Consider the following 21242-nt stretch of genomic DNA (forward strand, 5'->3'; position numbering starts at 1 on the left):
CCACTACAGTCATCATTGAACTAAACTGAAATCAAATAAAGACGTAGAGTATTTATATTTTAGTCACATTATTAAAATGCAGTACAGAAACATTTCACTTCATTTTGCTACAGGACGCACACATGGCAGTTGTCAGGCATTTGAAGACAAACAAATGTGAATGGCTTTAAGCAAGAGAGCACATTTTTGGTGCAAGTGAGAAACAAGGATTATGCTGAAAATTGTGGAAGAAATAGACATTATAAAGTGCCTTGACTTTGTCACGGGGGTGATAGGATGACCGAGGTGCAGATGTACAAAACCAGTAATGAGGGATGAGTTCAGTTCAAGGTGTTTATTTAAGTGCAAAGCAAAAAATAAAAATTGTGGATCCCCAGCAAAACACAAAACTTATTTATTTTCTACAAAATTATATACGTAATGTACAGAGACAATGTGTGTTCTGGCTATGCCAACAGTCAGGCCCAAACACAACAACTATCTGCACAAGGAAAAACTGCAGGAGACGCAGGAGCCGTTATCTAGAGTTTGGCTTCACCCATTTTTTAGAACACACCATATGAAAAATTATAAAGCAAGGCAAAAATATTTTAATACACAACACATATGGTAGTAACTCGCAACATGTGAAGTTTAGTTATGAACTAATTTCAAGTGAGGATTATGAAAAAATTTTCATTTACCACAGGCGATCTTGTCAATATGTTTTCCCCATGTCCATGTGAGTTTCCCTCAGGTTCTCAGTTTTCCTCCCACTATCCAAAGACATGCATCATACGTAATAGACTAAGCAAAACAGGCACTTTGTATAGCTCCCTTCCTTCTCAAACTACTTTACCTTAGCCACTTCAGCTTGGGAGTTTTTGAGATTTACCTGAGCTCAAGCCTCCCTCTCGCTCTGTGAACTGGAGGGGGCCGGGGGCTCGAGGATCCCTCAAGCTCAGGGGTCTCTCCCAGGACAGTGTGCCAAACAAGCTTATGATAACTCATCAGCTAAGTGTGAACTCTTAAAATATATATCACAAATATCTACAAAAGTGTCTGACAAATATGTTAAACCAAAATAATGGTTTCCTTGATTTATCCCCCATGATGTCATTGAAAATTGTAGAACCCTGATCATTGGTAATATGGAAGCTTTAAAATGGCTGCTTATCCACATACAGGTTTGGCAGTTTGGTTCTGGTGTGATTTATTTTAAATGTTAAATAAAATAATGAAATGTTAAGCTAACTCAAACTACGTAAGGAACGAATAATAGACAAAAACAACAATTATTCTGCAGAAATAAATGGAGCATTTCTAATCACTCTAAACAATTTATCCATACAAACAGAACATTTGATGTTTTCCAGCTAGCGTCTAGAATGTGTGAATAGCGGAAACTGTTTGTGTGAGTTAATGCATGCTTACAAACTTGCCTAAATAAAAGCCATAGTTACAGCATATCTGTGACGGGGCATGAATGAAAAGTTAGTGAATGAAATGACAGAGGTTGCTTGAGAATATTATATTCATTATATTATTATGTATATTTGAGGCAAATAATAAGATCACTGATGTTCATGAAAATGTGGTTAATGATACTTTAATTAAACTGAACTGAATTAAACTGAGCTGATCTTCAACAGAGACCATTACAGACTTTCCTCTTTTCTTTGTTGCAGCACCTGTGATGTGCTTGTGGCCTTTGGCTCCCTCTCTTTCTTTTGGACTCAGTCTACACTATAGGTGACCTGATAAAGGTGACCTCAAGATTATTGTTCTTTATTAATATTTATCAAAATTATAATTATTGTTATTGGTTATTATTCTGCTGATAAAACAGCTGTCAAATAGACAGCCCCCCCCCCCCCCCCCCCCCCCCCCCCCCAAAAAAAAAGTGTTGCTTAAACTTGTCCCTGTACTGAATGTTGTCAGACCAGAAACACAGAAACAGGTTTTTACAGTTTTATGTGAAGGACTCCACCTGACAAACACAAACCTCTGAACACGGAGAAACTGCAACACACAGGTACAGTGTCACATTATCTTACAAAGACTATATTTGTTTATTAAATGAAATATACATGATAAATGAACACTTGATGATAAATGTGATTAACTGTATGAACTGCAGCAACATCTGTGAGTTTCTCTTTCATTTTGGATATAATCACATCAAAAACAATTCACATTTGCTCTTAGAGATTTTCTAAATTTTTCATGTATAGATTAAAGTCAAAGCTCGTGTTGTTCAGCACAGATTTGCTAAACTATAATTCTCAATGTATTCTTTACTGTCTGAAAAAGCAGAGCTCAGCAATTTAGTTGTGTGTCATTCAGCAGAGCTTATTTTCATCATGAGTGTGAGAAAGACAGAGATATGTCAATAACTAAATATCCACATGCACAGTTGAATCAAAAAGAACAAAAGCTTTAAAAGCTTTTTTTATTTCGAGCAGCTTTTCCAAGAAAGAGAACTAAAGCTGAATCAGTGTGTTTGTTCAATGACTCAGTGAAGCTAAATCAGTGTGTTTGTTCAATGACTCAGTGAAGCTGAATCAGTGTGTTTTTTCATTGACTCAGTGAAGCTGAATCAGTGTGTTTGTTCAATGACTCAGTGAAGCTAAATCAGTGTGTTTTTTCAATGACTCAGTGAAGCTGAATCAGTGTGTTTGTTCAATGACTCAGTGAATATGAATCAGTGTGTTTTTTCAATGACTCAGTGAAGCTGAATCAGTGTGTTTTTTCAATGACTCAGTGAAGCTAAATCAGTGTGTTTGTTCAATGACTCAGTGAAGCTAAATCAGTGTGTTTTGTCAATGACTCAGTGAAGCTGAATCAGTGTGTTTGTTCAATGACTCAGTGAAGCTGAATCAGTGTGTTTTTTCAATGACTCAGTGAAGCTGAATCAGTGTGTTTTTTCAATGACTCAGTGAAGCTGAATCAGTGTGTTTGTTCAATGACTCAGTGAAGCTAAATCAGTGTGTTTTGTCAATGACTCAGTGAAGCTGAATCAGTGTGTTTTTTCAATGACTCAGTGAAGCTGAATCAGTGTGTTTGTTCATTGACTCAATGAATATGAATCAGTGAGTTTGTCATTGACTCAGTGAAGCTGAATCAGTGTGTTTGTTCAATGACTCATTGAATCTGAATCAGTGTATTTGTTGAATGACTTAGTAAAGCTGAATCAGTGTGCTTGTTGAATGACTCAGTAAAGCTGAATCAGTGTGTTTGTTCAATGACTCAGTGAAGCTGAATCAGTGTGTTTGTTCAATGACTCAGTGAAGCTAAATCAGTGTGTTTGTTCATTGACTCAATGAATATGAATCAGTGAGTTTGTCATTGACTCAGTGAAGCTGAATCAGTGTGTTTGTTCAATGACTCAGTGAAGCTGAATTAGTGTGTTTGTTCAATGACTCAGTGAATCTGAATCAGTGTGTTTGTTGAATGACTTAGTGAAGCTGAATCAGTGTGTTTGTTCAATGACTCAGTGAATCTGAATCAGTGTGTTTGTTGAATGACTTAGTAAAGCTGAATCAGTGTGTTTGTTAAATGACTCAGTGAAGCTGAATCAGTGTGTTTGTTCAGTGACTCAGTGAAGCTGAATCAGTGTGTTTGTTCAATGACTCAGTGAATCTGAATCAGTGTGTTTGTTCAATGACTCAGTGAAGCTGAATCAGTGTGTTTGTTCAGTGACTCAGTAGAGCCGAATCAGTGTGTTTGTTCAATGACTTAGTGAAGCTGAATCAGTGTTTGTTCAATGACTTAGTGAAGCTGAATCAGTGTGTTTGTTCAGTGACTCAGTAGAGCAGAATCACTGTGTTTGTTCAATGACTTAGTGAAGCTGAATCAGTGTGTTTGTTCAATGACTCAGTGAAACTAAATCAGTGTGTTTTTTCAATGACTCAGTGAAGCTAAATCAGTGTGTTTTTTCAATGACTCAGTGAAGCTGAATCAGTGTGTTTTTTCAATGACTCAGTGAAGCTGAATCAGTGTGTTTGTTCATTGACTCAATGAATATGAATCAGTGAGTTTGTGATTGACTCAGTGAAGCTGAATCAGTGTGTTTGTTCAATGACTCAGTGAAGCTGAATCAGTGTGTTTGTTCAATGACTCATTGAATCTGAATCAGTGTGTTTGTTGAATGACTTAGTAAAGCTGAATCAGTGTGCTTGTTGAATGACTCAGTGAAGCTGAATCAGTGTGTTTGTTCAATGACTCAGTGAAGCTGAATCAGTGTGTTTGTTCAATGACTCAGTGAAGCTAAATCAGTGTGTTTGTTCATTGACTCAATGAATATGAATCAGTGAGTTTGTCATTGACTCAGTGAAGCTGAATCAGTGTGTTTGTTCAATGACTCAGTGAAGCTGAATTAGTGTGTTTGTTCAATGACTCAGTGAATCTGAATCAGTGTGTTTGTTGAATGACTTAGTGAAGCTGAATCAGTGTGTTTGTTCAATGACTCAGTGAATCTGAATCAGTGTGTTTGTTGAATGACTTAGTAAAGCTGAATCAGTGTGTTTGTTAAATGACTCAGTGAAGCTGAATCAGTGTGTTTGTTCAGTGACTCAGTGAAGCTGAATCAGTGTGTTTGTTCAATGACTCAGTGAATCTGAATCAGTGTGTTTGTTCAATGACTCAGTGAAGCTGAATCAGTGTGTTTGTTCAGTGACTCAGTAGAGCCGAATCAGTGTGTTTGTTCAATGACTTAGTGAAGCTGAATCAGTGTTTGTTCAATGACTTAGTGAAGCTGAATCAGTGTGTTTGTTCAGTGACTCAGTAGAGCAGAATCACTGTGTTTGTTCAATGACTTAGTGAAGCTGAATCAGTGTGTTTGTTCAGTGACTCAGTAGAGCCGAATCAGTGTGTTTGTTCAATGACTTAGTGAAGCTGAATCAGTGTTTGTTCAATGACTTAGTGAAGCTGAATCAGTGTGTTTGTTCAGTGACTCAGTAGAGCAGAATCACTGTGTTTGTTCAATGACTTAGTGAAGCTGAATCAGTGTGTTTGTTCAGTGACTCAGTAGAGCTGAATCAGTGTGTTTGTTCAATGACTTAGTGAAGCTGAATCAGTGTTTGTTCAATGACTTAGTGAAGCTGAATCAGTGTGTTTGTTCAGTGACTCAGTAGAGCCGAATCAGTGTGTTTGTTCAATGACTTAGTGAAGCTGAATCAGTGTTTGTTCAATGACTTAGTGAAGCTGAATCAGTGTGTTTGTTCAGTGACTCAGTAGAGCTGAATCAGTGTGTTTGTTCAATGACTTAGTGAAGCTGAATCAGTGTTTGTTCAATGACTTAGTGAAGCTGAATCAGTGTTTGTTCAATGACTTAGTGAAGCTGAATCAGTGTGTTTGTTCAGTGACTCAGTAGAGCAGAATCACTGTGTTTGTTCAATGACTTAGTGAAGCTGAATCAGTGTGTTTGTTCAGTGACTCAGTAGAGCTGAATCAGTGTGTTTGTTCAATGACTTAGTGAAGCTGAATCAGTGTTTGTTCAATGACTTAGTGAAGCTGAATCAGTGTGTTTGTTCAGTGACTCAGTAGAGCCGAATCAGTGTGTTTGTTCAATGACTTAGTGAAGCTGAATCAGTGTGTTTGTTCATTGACTCAGTGAAGCTGAATCAGTGTGTTTGTTCATTGACTCAGTGAAGATAAATCAGTGTGTTGCGCAGATCGATCGAAATCTGTCTTTAAAGCGGTGCATGTGGCATCAAAGTACCATGACAGCGCTCCGATATTACATGATTGGCCGAGTTCACCACATGACAACAAACACGTGTGTTTCAGGTTTATTATTGGACAAATTCAGATTCAAAGGTTTCAAAAGAAACAATTAACTTTTCATACCCTCTCTATCCTGTACACATTTTGCTCATTAAAAGACTACCAATATTTTACTGCAGTATCATCTTTTGTTAAATAATCTGGTTATAAAGGTTAGCTTGTTTGCACATGTAAGATTCCACCCACCGGTCATATGATGTAGTCCAGTGTTGTGGTTGAAGGAATTCTGCGTGTATGCCTTTTCGGACGCTTCTGGAAAGAGTTATTTTATTTCATTAAAATGTATTGACCAATTTTATATCTGACTTCATGCGTGTTTTAATCTGACTCCAATTTCAATTTTACAAATTCATCATTTACGTTTTTAACTAATAATGTTATTGGTTGTGATTTAATTTAGAGTTTTGATATTTTCTGGGGTCCGATATTCTAAATTGTACGTTCATTAAGGACCAACATCGCTCAGAGTTCCACGCCCCGGGTTTGCGCATCTTCTCACGGACAATCTGTCGGCATTGGCAATCTGTCGACAATCTCTGAAAATAGTCAGAGGATTCAGGATTAACTAATATTTAGATAGGTTGATTGCATAACGCTCACCTAATCCTAAATAAACAGATTTTAGCCAAGCCCGTGCAACTTGCTGCTTCCAGTGGTTAAATGACTAAAAGGTCTGCATGTTATAGGCCTCTATGGCTACGTATAATCAAGTGCGCCTATTAATCAATTCAATTTATGCCATACTATAAAGGTAACAAAAACTCCTCGTAATCTACTGGATACAATGAATTTACAAAACTCCAGAATTAATCAAAAAGGGGTTAACATTTATTTTGCCAGGCAGGTAAAACAACACTTAGAATGAATCAAAATTGAATACAAAACACAATTGATCAGCATAACATATAAACGCAGATAAATGCAAATACAAATACAAAGTTAAAAAATAAATTCATAAAGTCAGCATACCTGGCAGATAAGAGAGACACACAGAGGCTCTGTGGGAAGTCAGGCTACAGAAACTTCCCCAAGTATTTTGCTAAGATTCTTTAAGTACCCATTAACATCTGTGAAACAGTCATGAATATTTAGCACCCAAATATCTGACTCTGTTTTTAGAGTTAATTAACTTCAAAGAGTCTAACATTGCTTTGAGGTGACAAAGTTTATCAACCAATCTTTATTATGGATTGTCATTCTTAGGAGAGAGAAAACATTCGCCAGTTTATCTTTAGATATCCATGATCATCTGTGAAGTAATCATGACTGTCTACTCCTAAAAACTCTGTCTCTGTTCTCAGAGTTAATTAACTTCAAAGGATTACCCAATGTTTTGGGGTGAAAGGAAGTTTGAAGATCACCAGTTTACCAGTCACACCCGAATGATTATAATTAAAACAATACCTGTAAGGGAGAGGGATGCGGGTGAAAAGGACTGTTCTGACTATATTCTCCAGTCCCCTCTTCCAGAATCCAGAGTATTTATGGTTTTATTGCAATGGATAGTTGTTTGAGTAAAATCCAGTCTTACACACAGGTTTATTTTTACCCTTTTTAAACAGACTCTTAATTGCATTCAACTCCACAAACAATTTAAATGATATATTTTAGTCAATAACCTAAATATGTACTCAAATAAGTCTTACAGACTTGAAATAAAATAATCATCATCACTTATCTGACACCCTAAAGCTTTCTTAACAAATTAAGTTTAAGAACTATTTTATTAAATAATTATAAAATGATTAAATTATAAATATATATTTTATTTTCTCTCTAGCCGTTTATACCTGGTCTTTCCGGGAAACATCTAAAGTGTAGCTCACTTATTTTACCTTTTGTTAAATCTTTTTGGATTAAAGTGTTTTTTTTTTTTTTGAAAATGCTATCATTACCCAAAATAATCTTATTTATTAAGACTTAATCAAAACACATTGTTTTGGGTTTTACATTGGAAAGTTTTATATCTATAAATGTGCATAAATATAAACCCCTTTTAGCATATTCAAACACAAAGGATGTCAAAAGAGTGATGTTTAACTCTTAGAATTTGTGCTTATTGCTCTGTATTTAATAGACCTGTTTGTTTTTATGTTTATATTAACCTCTCATTTCCTCTTATTTCTCTTATGCATTTGTTATATATTTTATTCATAATTCTCTCTTATTGTTTAAAAAGGAACTGAAGTTTGAAGAGACTGTATTCTGTTTTTTTTGTAAATGTTTTGTTGTTATAAATAATAATTAATAAAAAATTATGATGACGCCATGTGATCAGTCATCATGACTACAGCAACTTTGAGCCCCGAAGTGTCCAGCTGACTGTCTTGACGGCTCCATTTTAACTCCGCCCCCGCCTGCGCTCGGCTAATCTCGTTGATCACCGGCGAGATATATCCAGCTGCAGGCCCACAGCACACACGTTCTAGGCAGACACAATCTAGGACACACGATTTAGGCAAACCATATATGGTCGCCACCTATTGAATTTCACAAGTATGGTTTCCCATTTCAGTCATTATTATTATTATTATTATTATTATTATTATTATTATATCGTTACAATGATTTTAACATCTCTGCAATTTCTGAACTCAAATTATGTAAATAAAAATATTTGGTTAAAGACACTTATGACTTTATTCATGTGTCCACATACACAAAGAAATCATAGACCGTCTAATTGTTGGATTAAGTGTAATAAATAATTCAAGATCTTAATATTATCATACTTGGTTAAAATCACTTTGTTGTAAAATATATAAAGCAAACAATAATATGTCACTTCAAAATAAATGAGCCTACTATAGTTAATCATTTTAACAATATATATATATATATATATATATATATATATATATATATATATATATATATATATATATATATATATATATTTAATTTGTTCCTATGGCTAAATTTTGGTTTAAAAACAATTTATTGCTTACTATAAATTACTACAGTATTAAATGTGGGAAATCATTAATTAAAAGCTTATTTAAGCTAAGCAAATAAATAAACACTAATAAATCGCTTGAGTAATATATTAATATAGTGTTATACATTTGTTACATGTAAAAATATTTTTATTACATATAATGTATTATTGCCTATTTTAACTTGCTATTATTTCCTTCATCAAAAATGAATGGATTATATAAATTAAACCTGTCCAAATTAGATCATTCAGCAAGGCCAGCAGACGAGTATCTGACATATTATTGTCAGATAATATGACTGATCAGCTATAATGTCTGATTAAAAACCGTTCAGTCTATTATATTGAATGGCAATCGAAAACGATGCTCCCCATTCGGCCGTCTCGATTGCAATATTTGTGAAATAAAGTAAACACTATTGTTTATTGTGTACAATATTTATTAACTACATATATCAAAATATATCGATGACAATGTTCAAAAAGATGTTAATAACATTAACATCCGTCGTAACCATATATGGTTTGCCTAGATTGTGTGTCCTAGATTGTGTGTGCCTAAAACGTGTGTGGTTTTGCGGGCTGGCAGCTGGATATTATTGTCACCGGCTGCAGCTGTGCTTCATGTCGAACGCACATACTGACTCAGTGAATCTGAATCAGTGTGTTTGTTCATTAACTCACAATGAAGCTGAATCAGTGTGTTTGTTCATTGACTCAGTGAATCTGAATCAGTGTGTTTATTCATTGAATCAGTGAATCTGAGTATTTGTTCATAGACTCAGTGAATATGAATCAGTGTGTTTGTTCATTGACTCAGTGAATTTGAATCAGTGTGTTTGTTCATTTACTCAGTGAATCTTAATCAGCGTGTTTGTTCATTGATTCAGTGAAGCTAAATCAGTGTGTTTGTTCATTGACTTAGTGAATCTGAATTAGTGTGTTTGTTCATTGAATCACAATGAAGCTGAATCAGTGTGTTTGTTCATTGACTCACAGCAGGTGTGCAGCTCCACATGACACACAGTAGTCTGGAGAAAGGAACAGAAGAATCTATTACAGGACAATGAACACACAAAAACGATGATCAACTGATGACTGAAGAAAGAGATGAAGGAGAAAACACAATATCATCATGTCCGGGAGAGAAGGCAGAGGTGAAATCACACATAGATTAGAGAATCATTAAATCTCTCTATAAAAAGTATAGTGAAAATCTGCCATCATTTAATCACCCTTGACTTGTTCCAAACCAGTTTTTTTTTTACTAAAAGTAGATATTTTATGAAATGTTAGAAAGTTGTATCCACTAACATCTATAGTAGGAAAAAACACCCTGGAAGTTAATGGTTAGATGTTTCCACCATTCTCAAAAGATGAGGATAAATTAGCCTGCACAGTACACAGTAGTAAAGAAAAATAGTAAAATATGTACACTTTTTATCTTTTAAAACTAATGTTGATTCCTTCTTACAGGTTCAGCTGAGAGAGAAGATGAACTGAGGATTGTTCTTCTGGGAAAAACTGGAGTTGGTAAAAGTTCAACAGGAAACACAATCTTAGGAAGAGAAGCATTTAAAGCAGGCGCATCTATAGAATCTGTTACTGAAAAAAGTCAGAGAGAAACATCTAAAATCAAAGGCAGACGCATCACTGTGATCGACACTCCAGGACTGTTTGATACTGAACTCAATAATGAGGAGATCCAGAGAGAAATCAGACGCTGCATCTCCATGATTCTGCCTGGACCACACGTGTTCATCATCGTGCTCACTATAGGACAGAGATTCACTGAAGAGAGTGAAACATCAGTGAAGATCATCCAAAAAATGTTTGGTCAAAATTCTCTAATGTTTATTATAGTGCTTTTTACCAGAGGAGATAATCTGAAGAATAAAACCCTTGATCAGTGTTTGGGTAAACCTGGATCTGTGGTCAGAAAACTGCTTGAAACTTGTGGAAACAGATTCCATGTGTTCAACAACAATCAGCCTGAAGACCGAACACAAGTGTCTGAACTACTGGAGAAGATAGACAACATGGTGAAGGCAAACGGAGGAAGCTTCTACTCATGTAAGATGTTCAGAGAGATGGAGAGAGAAAAACAAGAACAGCAGATGAAAATAAAGATGGACAGAGTCAGAGAAATCGAAGAAGAGATGAAGAAACTAGAAGAAGAGAAAGACAAAATAAAGATGTTGATGGAGGAGGAAAAACAACAAAATCAGGAGGAAGAAACAAAGAGAAGAGAAGAAGAACTACAAAGACTACAAAAAGAAAAGCAGATTTCAGATGAACAGATTCAGAGATTTAAGAGTAGAATGGAGAGAATAATCATAGAGAGAGAGAAAAAAGAAAAAGAGATACAAAAACAAGTAGATGATTTAAAGAAGTGCCTGAATGAAGAAAGAAAAATGAGAGAAGATCAACAAAAGACTTTTGAAGAGAAACTGAAACTCCTTGAAGAACAGCATAAAGATGAAATGAAGAGAAGTATGGAGTGGAGAGAGAAATATGACAAAGAGAAAGAGAAGATGATGAGGAAAATTCACTTTAAAACTGATGATTCACTAAAGGTGAGTGTTAATTTTAGCTTTGTTCTGTCATAGAAGAACTTTTACAGCTAATAATAATAACAATAATCATAATAGTAAAGCAGCTCTCAGACAGAAAAACGGCACAGATCTCAAGCCTTTTTCTACATATTTTTACTGGTTTATTTGTGTTGAATCCCAAAAGGTTGCAGCCTACAGGAAACTGGAGACTGAATACAGCAAATGGTCCTTGAGTCTCTGCAGGGCCATACTGGAAACTAAGAACAAACTACACAACCAAATAGAAAATGAAGCAATTCAGGAGGTTGAGGAAACTGATCTTCACAGAGAACTGAAGACGACCAGTGAAGAAGTGGAAAAATCCATGTCAGAGTTCTTTGAGAAAGACACAGATAAATATATACTGATTCAGTGGAAAACCTCATTTAAAACTAAAATTAAGGAGCTTCAGGAGAACATTGTGAGAGAAACAAAGAGGAAATTAAGTGAGATTCTTCAGCAGCGAGAACTAAAGAAAATGATTGATTCTAGAAGGACACAACATGAAAACACTCTTTATGAAAAGAGCAAAGAACTGGCCTCCAAACTCAACGAAAACTATGAAAAAACAATGAAGGAAGAGTTTGATTTGTTTTGGGAGGAAAGTATAAAGGAGATCATCACAGACACTCCTTCAATTAAAGACATCGACATAATGAAAGATGTGAGAGAGATCCTTAAAGATGTTAATGAAAGTGTTTCTGTAGATGACTGCAGGGAGAACTGGGATATTTTTACAGTGAAGAGTTATTCAGATTATGTATTGTCAAATAAATCAAGTAGATTTACAGGAGGTTCACCTCACATGTCTGCTATAGAGACATTTCATGGTTACATTCAGTCTGATGATCACACAATCCAGATCAGATCATTAGTCTCAGATGTTGTTCATCAGACAGACAGAATGATTCAGTCATTTAACATTAAAAAGTTGGGCTACAACATCAGCCTCATTCAACAACTCATATATTATATCAAGTCAAGAGTAACAGAACATGAGGAAGGAGCAGTGAAATATGAGTTTAAGGATGAGTTCTTCATTCATTTAGTTTATTCCATCTGTAAAAGAGCAAACAAGACAATCACTGAACAACACAGCCTCTTCAGAGAAGACAATGATCCTGAAATATACTTAAAGAAGAAGAGAGAAGAGTACTATAGTATTTTCCAGAAATACTGCCATGGAGCAACATTAGCTGTTTTTGCTCAGAACATCTGTCAGAAACTGAAGAAGCTCATTGAGCAGAGCGTCCACAAGAAAACTGCCAGAGATTTAGCATATGAAATCATGAAAAACTGTGAATCACTGAATGGAAACAGATCAAATCTGGAGAAACACATCCTGAAGACACTGGCAGAAGAGGAGGACTTTGACAAATACATAAACTACATTCATCATCCCAGAGATCACTACAAGAGTTTCATCAGAGATGAAGTCAGTCGCTACATCAGAGATAAGTTCAGAGTCAGTGTTTTACCCAAGATGGAGGAGAACATTAAACTCCTGCAGCAGAAGATCATGAACGCAGCACATCAATCTACTGAACATGTTCAAGTCAACAGTGGAGATGTTGGTTTGTGGTTGAAGAGTTTCACACAGCAGCTCTCAGATCAGCTGATCTTCTCTGAAAAAGACCTCAGTGAAGTCAAACATGATGATGTTGATGATTTCACACTCCTAGAAGATGTGATCAGACAAGAGCTTCCTGCTGTAATGTCAGACATCAGCAGCAGATTCAACACAGACACATTTCCAGTAAAGCTGGACTATAAGTTCAGGCCAGATGAACTTCTGATTGATCACTTCTGTCGGTGCTGTTGGGTTCAGTGTCCATTCTGTGGAGCATCCTGCACAAACACCAGAGAAAACCATCATGGAGATCACAGTGTTGCTTTCCACAGAGTGAGAGGGATTGTTGGTCAACTTTACCCTCAAACACAGAACCTCTGTGCTGATAGTTGTACACATTTAGTGGCAAGTGATCACACTTTTTTTGCAACATGTGAAAGGTTCCTCTGGAAATATTACAAAAGAGCAGGAGGAGTTTATGCACAGTGGTGCATCACTCCTGATTGCTCTGAACTGCCCTACTGGAAGTGGTTTGTCTGTAGATTCCAGAAAGATCTGGAAAAATTCTACAGTAAAACATTTGAGGGAAGCGGTGCAATACCAGTTAGATGGAGAATATACACAAAACAGCATGCTATTACTAGTTTAGATCAATACATGTAATTAAGCACACACACACACACCCACCCACACACACACACACACACACACACACACACACACACACACACACACACACACACACACACACACACACACACACACACACACACACAGACAGAGCTTTTTATTCAAAGGTAACGTTTGTGTTTTTAGGTTTTAAACAAGTGAAAAGAGTATTCCTGTGGCTCTGTCTTTTTGTGTAAACAACTAATTATTAAAGCCCAACTGCACTGTAAAAAATTTCCCTGTAAAAAAACGGTAATCTACTGGCAGCTGTGGTTGCCATTATCATACTGTAAAAATATGGTGCCCTACCATTTTTTAAATTACCAGCATGATACTGTTTTTGTTAGCCACAGTAATCTACTGTTGTGGAACTGTAAAAATACAGTGCCCTGCCATTTTAAATTAACAGCATGATACTGTTTTGTAAGATATAGCATACCACTGTTATTCTAATGTAAAAATACAGTGCCCTACCTTTTTTACATTTTATCTACAGCATGCATCTGTTATTTAGAAGCATAAAGCTGTTAAATCACAATCCATATTTAACCATATTATTTCAGATTAAAATGATTCAAAAAGAGAAATAAATCCAAGTTATTTTTCACATTTTTTATTTTCAAACAACACAAAATGAAATCTGCATTGTGTTTGTGAAAATATTAAACCAAAGAACAGACAAAAATTGTAAGTTCTCCAGAAATTTTAAGATGGTTTTCAGCATTGTACAACAAGAAGCAACTTACCGAATGTCATAGAAAAAATTAATAAATAGCCACTTTACAATTTAGTCTTGGATATAAAATATAAAAATATATAGCCCCAAAATGAGCTTTAGCAAAAAAGAAAAAAAGGCCTCTGTGTTGCAAAAGTAGGGGGGTGCAAGCTAGCTGCATTTTAAATAAAGTCCCATTCAAAGTCCATTAGTTTCTTTAAAAGGTTTGAAACCTTGGGGTTTACAGTCATGGTCTTCTTCTGAACTGTCTTGCCAGTTTTTTTTTTTGATGTCACATTTCCTCTCACAGCCTTGGTTCCCCTCTCTGGATTTATGCCAGCAAAGCATCTGAATAATAAGAATAAAAGATTTTCTGTGAACAAGGTATTTAAAACTGTATGACTTACAAAAATAAATAAACTATTTGCAAAAGTGATTTTCTGTTCTGAAAGAAAATTTTTGTGAAAAAGCACATGCATTTTTGCAGCACTAAAATGGTTTTCCCTGAAAAAAGGTTATTATTATATGATGAAGATTAAAGACATGAAAAGGGCATTCAAATGTTAAAATGTTTGACTTTTGAACAACACCAGTGACGTGTGTGTACATAGTTAAAATCCCTATTTGCTATTATATATGTACAGTTAAAGTCAGAATTATCAGCCCCTTTTTTTGAATTATTTATTTTCAATATTTTCCTAATGATGTTTAACAGAGCAAGGAAATGCTCACAGTATCTGATAATGTTTTTTTTCAGGAAAAAAGTCTTGTTTTATTTTGACTAGAATAAAAATAGTTTTAATTTTTTTAAATAATGATTTTAAGGTCAAAATTACCAGCCCCTTTAAGCTATATAATGTTTAGATAGTCTACAGAACAAACCATTGCTATATAATGACTTGCCTGATTACCCTAATCAGCCTAGTTAACCTAATTAACCCAGTTAAGCCTTTAAATGTCACATTAAGCTGTATAGAAGTGTCTTGAAGTATATCTCGTCAAATATTATTTACTGTCATCATGACAAAGATAAAATAAATCAGTTATTAGAGATGAGTTATTAAAACTATTATGTTTAGAAATGTGTAGAAGAAATTATCTTCGTTAAACAGAAATTGGGGAAAAAGATAAACAGGGGGCAAATAATTCAGACTTCAACTGTATATAATATAATATATATTTTTTTCCCCAATTTCTGTTTAACAAAGAGAGGATTTGTCCAACATTTCTGAACATACTAGTTTTAATAGCTAATTTGTAAAAACTAATAACTGATTTCTTTTATCTTTTCCATGATGACAGCAGATAATAACTGCCTATATTTTCTTAAAATACTAGTGTTTAGCTTAAGGTGACATATAAACGCCTAACTAGGTTAATTAGGTTAATTAAAGTCATTGTATAACGATGGTTTGTTCTGTAAAAATATGTCAAATATATCAAAAATATGTATTTCTTTAGGGGACTAATAATATTGACATTAATATGTTTTTTAAAAAAAAATAAGAACTACTTTTATTCTAGCTAAAAATCAGAAAAAAATTCTCCAGAAGAAATAATATTATCAGAAATTCTGTGAAATATTCTTTGCTCTGTTAAACATAAATATGTAAATATTGAAAAAAGAAAAAAAAAATCAAGGAGGCTAATAATTTTGACCACGCACGCACGCACACACACACACACACCACATATAGTGTTCAGCATAAATGAACAGCCCCTTTAAAAAATGTATATTTGTATAAATTCCTCAGTGAATATAGACAAATATATATTGGTGCATTTAAACAAAACAGTTTTATTAAACAGAGTAATATTTTTTTCCTGTTTATTATTAAAGTTGTATTTATTTTTTTTCATCAAAATATTCACTGGCGTGTACTAAGTTTATTAGCTCCAATTTTGGCTTTGACTAATCTAATGTTTATGCACAAATATATAATTGTAAAGCATTCTATTCAAAATATTAATCTGAAGGACAGATTTTTTAGAGGTCATGTTTAAAAAGGCTATTCTGCTCACAAAGGCTGCATTTATTTGATCAAAAATAAAGTAAAAATGTTGAATTTTAAAGTGTTACTACTAGGGATGTAACAGTATCAGAATTTCACTGTACGATAATACCTCGGTATGAATGGCATACTTATTGAATAATTTACAGGAAAAATAAAACTAATGTAAAGACTCGAAAAAAGTGCCAAAAGTGTTTATTTACCTTAGCACTGAACATATCAATGACATACAAATTAGCCATCTATCTGTAAGTTTCCAAACAGGAACTTCAATTTTTAAATTTTAACAACAAAAAACTATTAAACCATATATATAAAAAAAGTTTCAATTTAGTATTGTTGAAAACTCATCACATTCAACATTTAATCACTCACTCACTTAGATAGAGATGGGTTTTTTAAATAAATTATCATATAACTATAATCTGGTAAAAGCTGGGATCTCTGGGCATGTCCCCTGCAACAGAAAAAAAAAAACCCTCTCATTTGGGACTGAGGTTTCTGGGACAGACAGATATGATTTAGCCAAGGTTGACAGCAGTGAGTAACACTGTGCATTGTCTTTCCACCACTTGAGAGGACAAACCATGAGTGAGATAGAGGTCTCTTTGCGGTACAAGTCAATGTCTGCATCAATCTAACAAGTGTGCTGTGTTCTGCAGTCCCCATGACTGTTTTTAGTCGTATTCCCCGACTTATATTTCACCACAGTCTGGCAGTGCCTGCATACTGTTTTTTTCTTTGTCTGTCACCTTTTCTCCTTTCTTGTATCTTTAGAGATAAACCGAAATGCTTCCACACATCCGATTTAAAACCAGCTTTAGGTTCGATCATTTCCAGCTCTTTTTCTTCCCCGCTACTAGCAGCACACTCCATTTCCGCATTACTGGATCTGTAGCGACAACAGACTACAAAGGATGATGGCCACGCCTGGGCTGATGGGAATTGTAGTTCCCGCTACCTCCCGTTCTGATACACAACTGATACTGATACATACTGATACATGAGCCACCGCGTTGTCTAATTTACTTTCATGCTTGAACAATTTAGTTTGATGAGTAAAAGTAATTAATTTTCAATGGTACTTTGAAATAGTATTGTATAATGTGTACTGACGTGGTGGCGCAGTAGGTAGTGCTGTCACCTCACAGCAAGAAGGTCACTAGTTCGAGACTTGGCTAGGTCAGTTGACGTTTCTGTGCGGAGTTTGCATGTTCTCCCCGTGTTCGCGTGGGTTTCTTCCTGGTGCTCTGGTTTCCCCCACAAGTCTAAAGATGTGGTACAGGTGAACTGGGTAGGCTATATTGTTCGTAGTGTATGTGTGTAAATGGGTGTGTATGGATGTTTCCCACAGATGGGTTGCAGCTGGAAGGGCATCCACTGCATAAAACATGTGCTGGATAAGTTGGCGGTTCATTAAGCTGTGGCAACCCTGGAATAATAAAGGGACTAAGCCGAAAAGAAAATGAATGAATAATGTGTATTGTATTGTTTCACAAAGTTATGACAACAACAATAAATGTTTATTCTTAGCAGATGGTTATATTAAGCACCATGAGAATTATGTGACACTGAGGACTAGTATTTTTAATGATGATCAAAATTTAACTTTAAAATACAAGAATCACATTTTAAACTACATACAATAAAATACCAGTACATGATTTAATTAGTTTATGATAAATATATACTATTTAACTGACATTCCACTATATCACAGTTTTTGCTGTATTTGTCCTTGTTTCTATTACAGTATTGTTTAGCCTTTGTGAGCACAAGAAGCTTATTATACAACAAAAAAAAAAAAAAAATATATATATATATATATATATATATAAAGGGGAAGAGGAGTAACATTATTTTTTGGGTGAAACACATAAGCAACCACACATCAATAAATGAGGGACAAAACCAAGACCAGCTAAAGGCAATAAACTAAAGGCAATAAATGATTTTATTTACAAAAATAGTGATAATAATGAATGCCAAAAAAAAAATGTATATAGAAAGATTATTGAATATTAACAAAGAGACATTGAATTTCACAGATAACAAATGACATAAGATGTTTGACCAGATATGGGAGAGTTGGAGAAATGAGACGCGGGCGGCATCCAAACAATAAAAATAAATAAAACAAAAGCAATCTATTTGGCCCAATCTCTACCCTATCTATCCAAAATAAAAATGCAGAAGTTATTGAAAAGAATCTTCGCGTCTAATACGCACTACCTAACCTATGCTGATCTCTGATGGGAAAACAAAAAGTACAGTGGGTGGAGCACGCCCCTTACCTAGTGTGTCTAATACAGAGATATTCAAACTACTTGTGCACAATGTATGTCGCACGACATTCTTACCTGTCCCACTCTCCAACCTCAGATGCGCATGACATCGACGGTAGACAAATGGAGAACAAATAACGGACAGATACCAAATTGTAACACACAGTAGACATATATCAAAAAAAACAGACACACAGCACAACACAGAAATTCAGGGCCTGCAGTGTAGCATCCTGTCACCACTTTTATGCCACGGTGGCAGCGGCTGGATTGGAGACCTTGGATGACGTCAAGGGGGGCACGGCAAACAGCTGGGCAGCGGTAGCCAATCGGAGCCACTGTATAGGTGGAAGCGGGAGAGGTAGAGAGCAAGCGAGCACGGAGAGAGAGAGAAAGAAACTAGCGAGAAAAAAATATATATAAATAATAATTACGCAACACAGAAATGTACAGGAATGTAACAATAATGATAACTTATTTTAGTTCATTAGAAAAGTTCTGTTTAAGCCAAATGTCTTAAATTTCACAGCAGCACACATACATGTTAAGCTGGAACTACCAGAGCAGAGGCGTAGATCAGGGGCGGACTGGCCATCTGGCATACCGGGCACTTTCCCAGTGGGCCGACGTACTTTTTGGGCCGGGCTGATCATCGTTTTATGATCTGATCGGCCCATAAAAGGCTTAGCAGCCTATCGTTTGTTTTCTGCCTTATTAATTGACGCTGCTGTGATCTGTGACTCTCTGAAAGTAGATGCTTTTTTTCCAGGATAGACAGACCGGGCCGGCCCATGTGACACTCTGCAGCCCATTTGTTCTTTTTTGTATTGACATTGGGCTGGCCCAATCACAAACTCCTATTTTGGACTCCCTGTGAGCGTGCGTCGTCTGTCGGTATTTGTCAAAATATTCGAGAGTCAGAGAGAACAAACGCAAGGGAGGCGCAGAGAAATCTCGGGAAATACACCGGCGTTTCATTTAGCGATTCTGAAAAGTTCTCTGTTCATTCTAGTACACGGCTAAAAGCGCAAATAACGTGACCACACACACACACACACACACTCTCTGCCAAGAGCTGCAGGCAGTAGTTCAGCGGGTGAGCATAAACCCCTGGTCAGAGTATAGTGCATGTCAGACAGTTCATCTGCTGGATGATCTCATTTCACTATAATTGTTAAACGTGATATTGAATTCATCTTGTTGTCTCTATCAAACAATTCTTATGTCTTTTGAATCACTTGTTCTCAGTTAACTTATTTGGCTGAGTGCAAAGATAAGCTAATATATTAATTTATGTAACCACATACACTGATTCTGCACATTGACTGATTGCTTACCTTTATCATATAAATTTAATGTACGTTATACTGTTATAATGGCCATTATTGATTATTAAAACTGATATTCTGCAAAAGAGACGGGGTAAAGTTCATTCTTTTCAATGGAAATGAAAGGAGGCAGTTATATTTAAGCCCTGTTTTGTTATAAATATGCAGAGTGGAGATGATGCTCATATAAATGTGCAGCTACACGAGGCTGTTTGGTGTCTGTTAATCATAATATCTAAATGAAACAAATTTGACTTATATTATGTTTTCATTGTTTAGATGGTGAAACAGCAAGCAGGATGAGGTAAATAAGGTTATAAAGTACACTGTTCCCTTTGAAGATTTAGCCATGCATTAGCAGGCAGTTTTTGTTATGTTTATTATTGAATATAGGCTGAGTGAATAGTGTATTGAATAAGCTAAATTGGCTGTAGTGTATGAGTGTGTGTGAATGAGTGTGTATGGGTGATTTCCAACATTGGGTTGTGGCTGGAAAGGCATCTGCTGCATAAAACATACTGGAATAGTTGGCAGTTCATTCCACTGCGGCAACCCCTGATAAATAAGCGACTTATGCGAAGAAAAATAAATGAATGAATGAATAGTGTATTTATTAGAACTCAACAAATATCTTTATGGACAGTTTACAGAAATTAAATTGAGATTAAAGTTTGATATTTATTTATTTATTTATTTTATATATATGGCTTTTGTGTTTTATAGAATATGAGTTGATAAAAATATTGGAAGTGCATAGATAGATAGCATTTTGATTGAATTTAGTGGGCCGCTCTGGCCCAAAATGCCAGGGCCGATGTTTTGCCCCAGTCCAGCCCTGGCGTAGATATAGGGTGGACAGAGGGGACGTGTCCCCACCAATACCCACTAACTATTGATATGTCCCCACCAATAATTGAATTCACTTAAAAACATTAAGCTGTCAATATAGACATGCCAAAAGGGTTAAATCACGTTCTCTCCTCGAGTCGCACTGCCCCCAAACACATATGAACATTGTGATTGGCTGTGCCTTTCCCTGCTGTCATGTGAGAGGCTGCTTTCAGGTACAAGCAGCCCCAAAACAACAGCACGGGGGGAAGATCTTCCCGTAAGATGTGCATGAGTGATGCACACAAGTGAGGATGGCAGTAACAAAAAAAAAGGTAACCATAAAGAGCTTTTTCCAACGAAAAGTGTAAGTCACATGAAATGAACTGCTGAATGAGTCTATCTTTATAATGCTGCTATTGCTAGCGTTTTTCACCGCTTTTACGGTCAGTCTAACATTAAAGCAGAGTGATATAGTCTGTGAACAATATTCCCTAAAAACTAACTGCAGAATAAACACCTACAGTTAAACGTATA

The 21242-nt window shown here is 35.6% G+C and overlaps 2 protein-coding genes across 5 annotated transcripts in view; both read left to right on the forward strand.

Moving 5' to 3' along the window:
- LOC100149234 (interferon-induced very large GTPase 1-like) overlaps window positions 1-14687 on the forward strand; it is a 59963-nt gene extending 45276 nt beyond the window's left edge. The window contains exons 1-4 of one of the 3 annotated variants that reach the window (XM_009299072.5): window positions 1970-2014; window positions 9704-9861; window positions 10181-11280; window positions 11444-14687. In XM_009299072.5, the coding sequence (XP_009297347.2) occupies window positions 9840-9861; window positions 10181-11280; window positions 11444-13531 (3210 nt within the window). In that variant the 5' untranslated portion in view covers window positions 1970-2014; window positions 9704-9839 and the 3' untranslated portion in view covers window positions 13532-14687. Of the gene's footprint in view, window positions 1-1969; window positions 2015-9703; window positions 9862-10180; window positions 11281-11443 lie in introns of those variants that run through there. The other 2 variants (XM_001922062.7, XM_073943821.1) reach the window with 2 other exon arrangements.
- LOC141381087 (uncharacterized) overlaps window positions 1-21242 on the forward strand; it is a 460537-nt gene that overhangs the window by 266699 nt on the left and 172596 nt on the right. The gene's annotated exons all lie outside the window — the stretch shown is intronic.

Source organism: Danio rerio, chromosome 3 (assembly GCF_049306965.1).
Source record: "Danio rerio strain Tuebingen ecotype United States chromosome 3, GRCz12tu, whole genome shotgun sequence".
Lineage (NCBI taxonomy): Eukaryota > Metazoa > Chordata > Actinopteri > Cypriniformes > Danionidae > Danio > Danio rerio.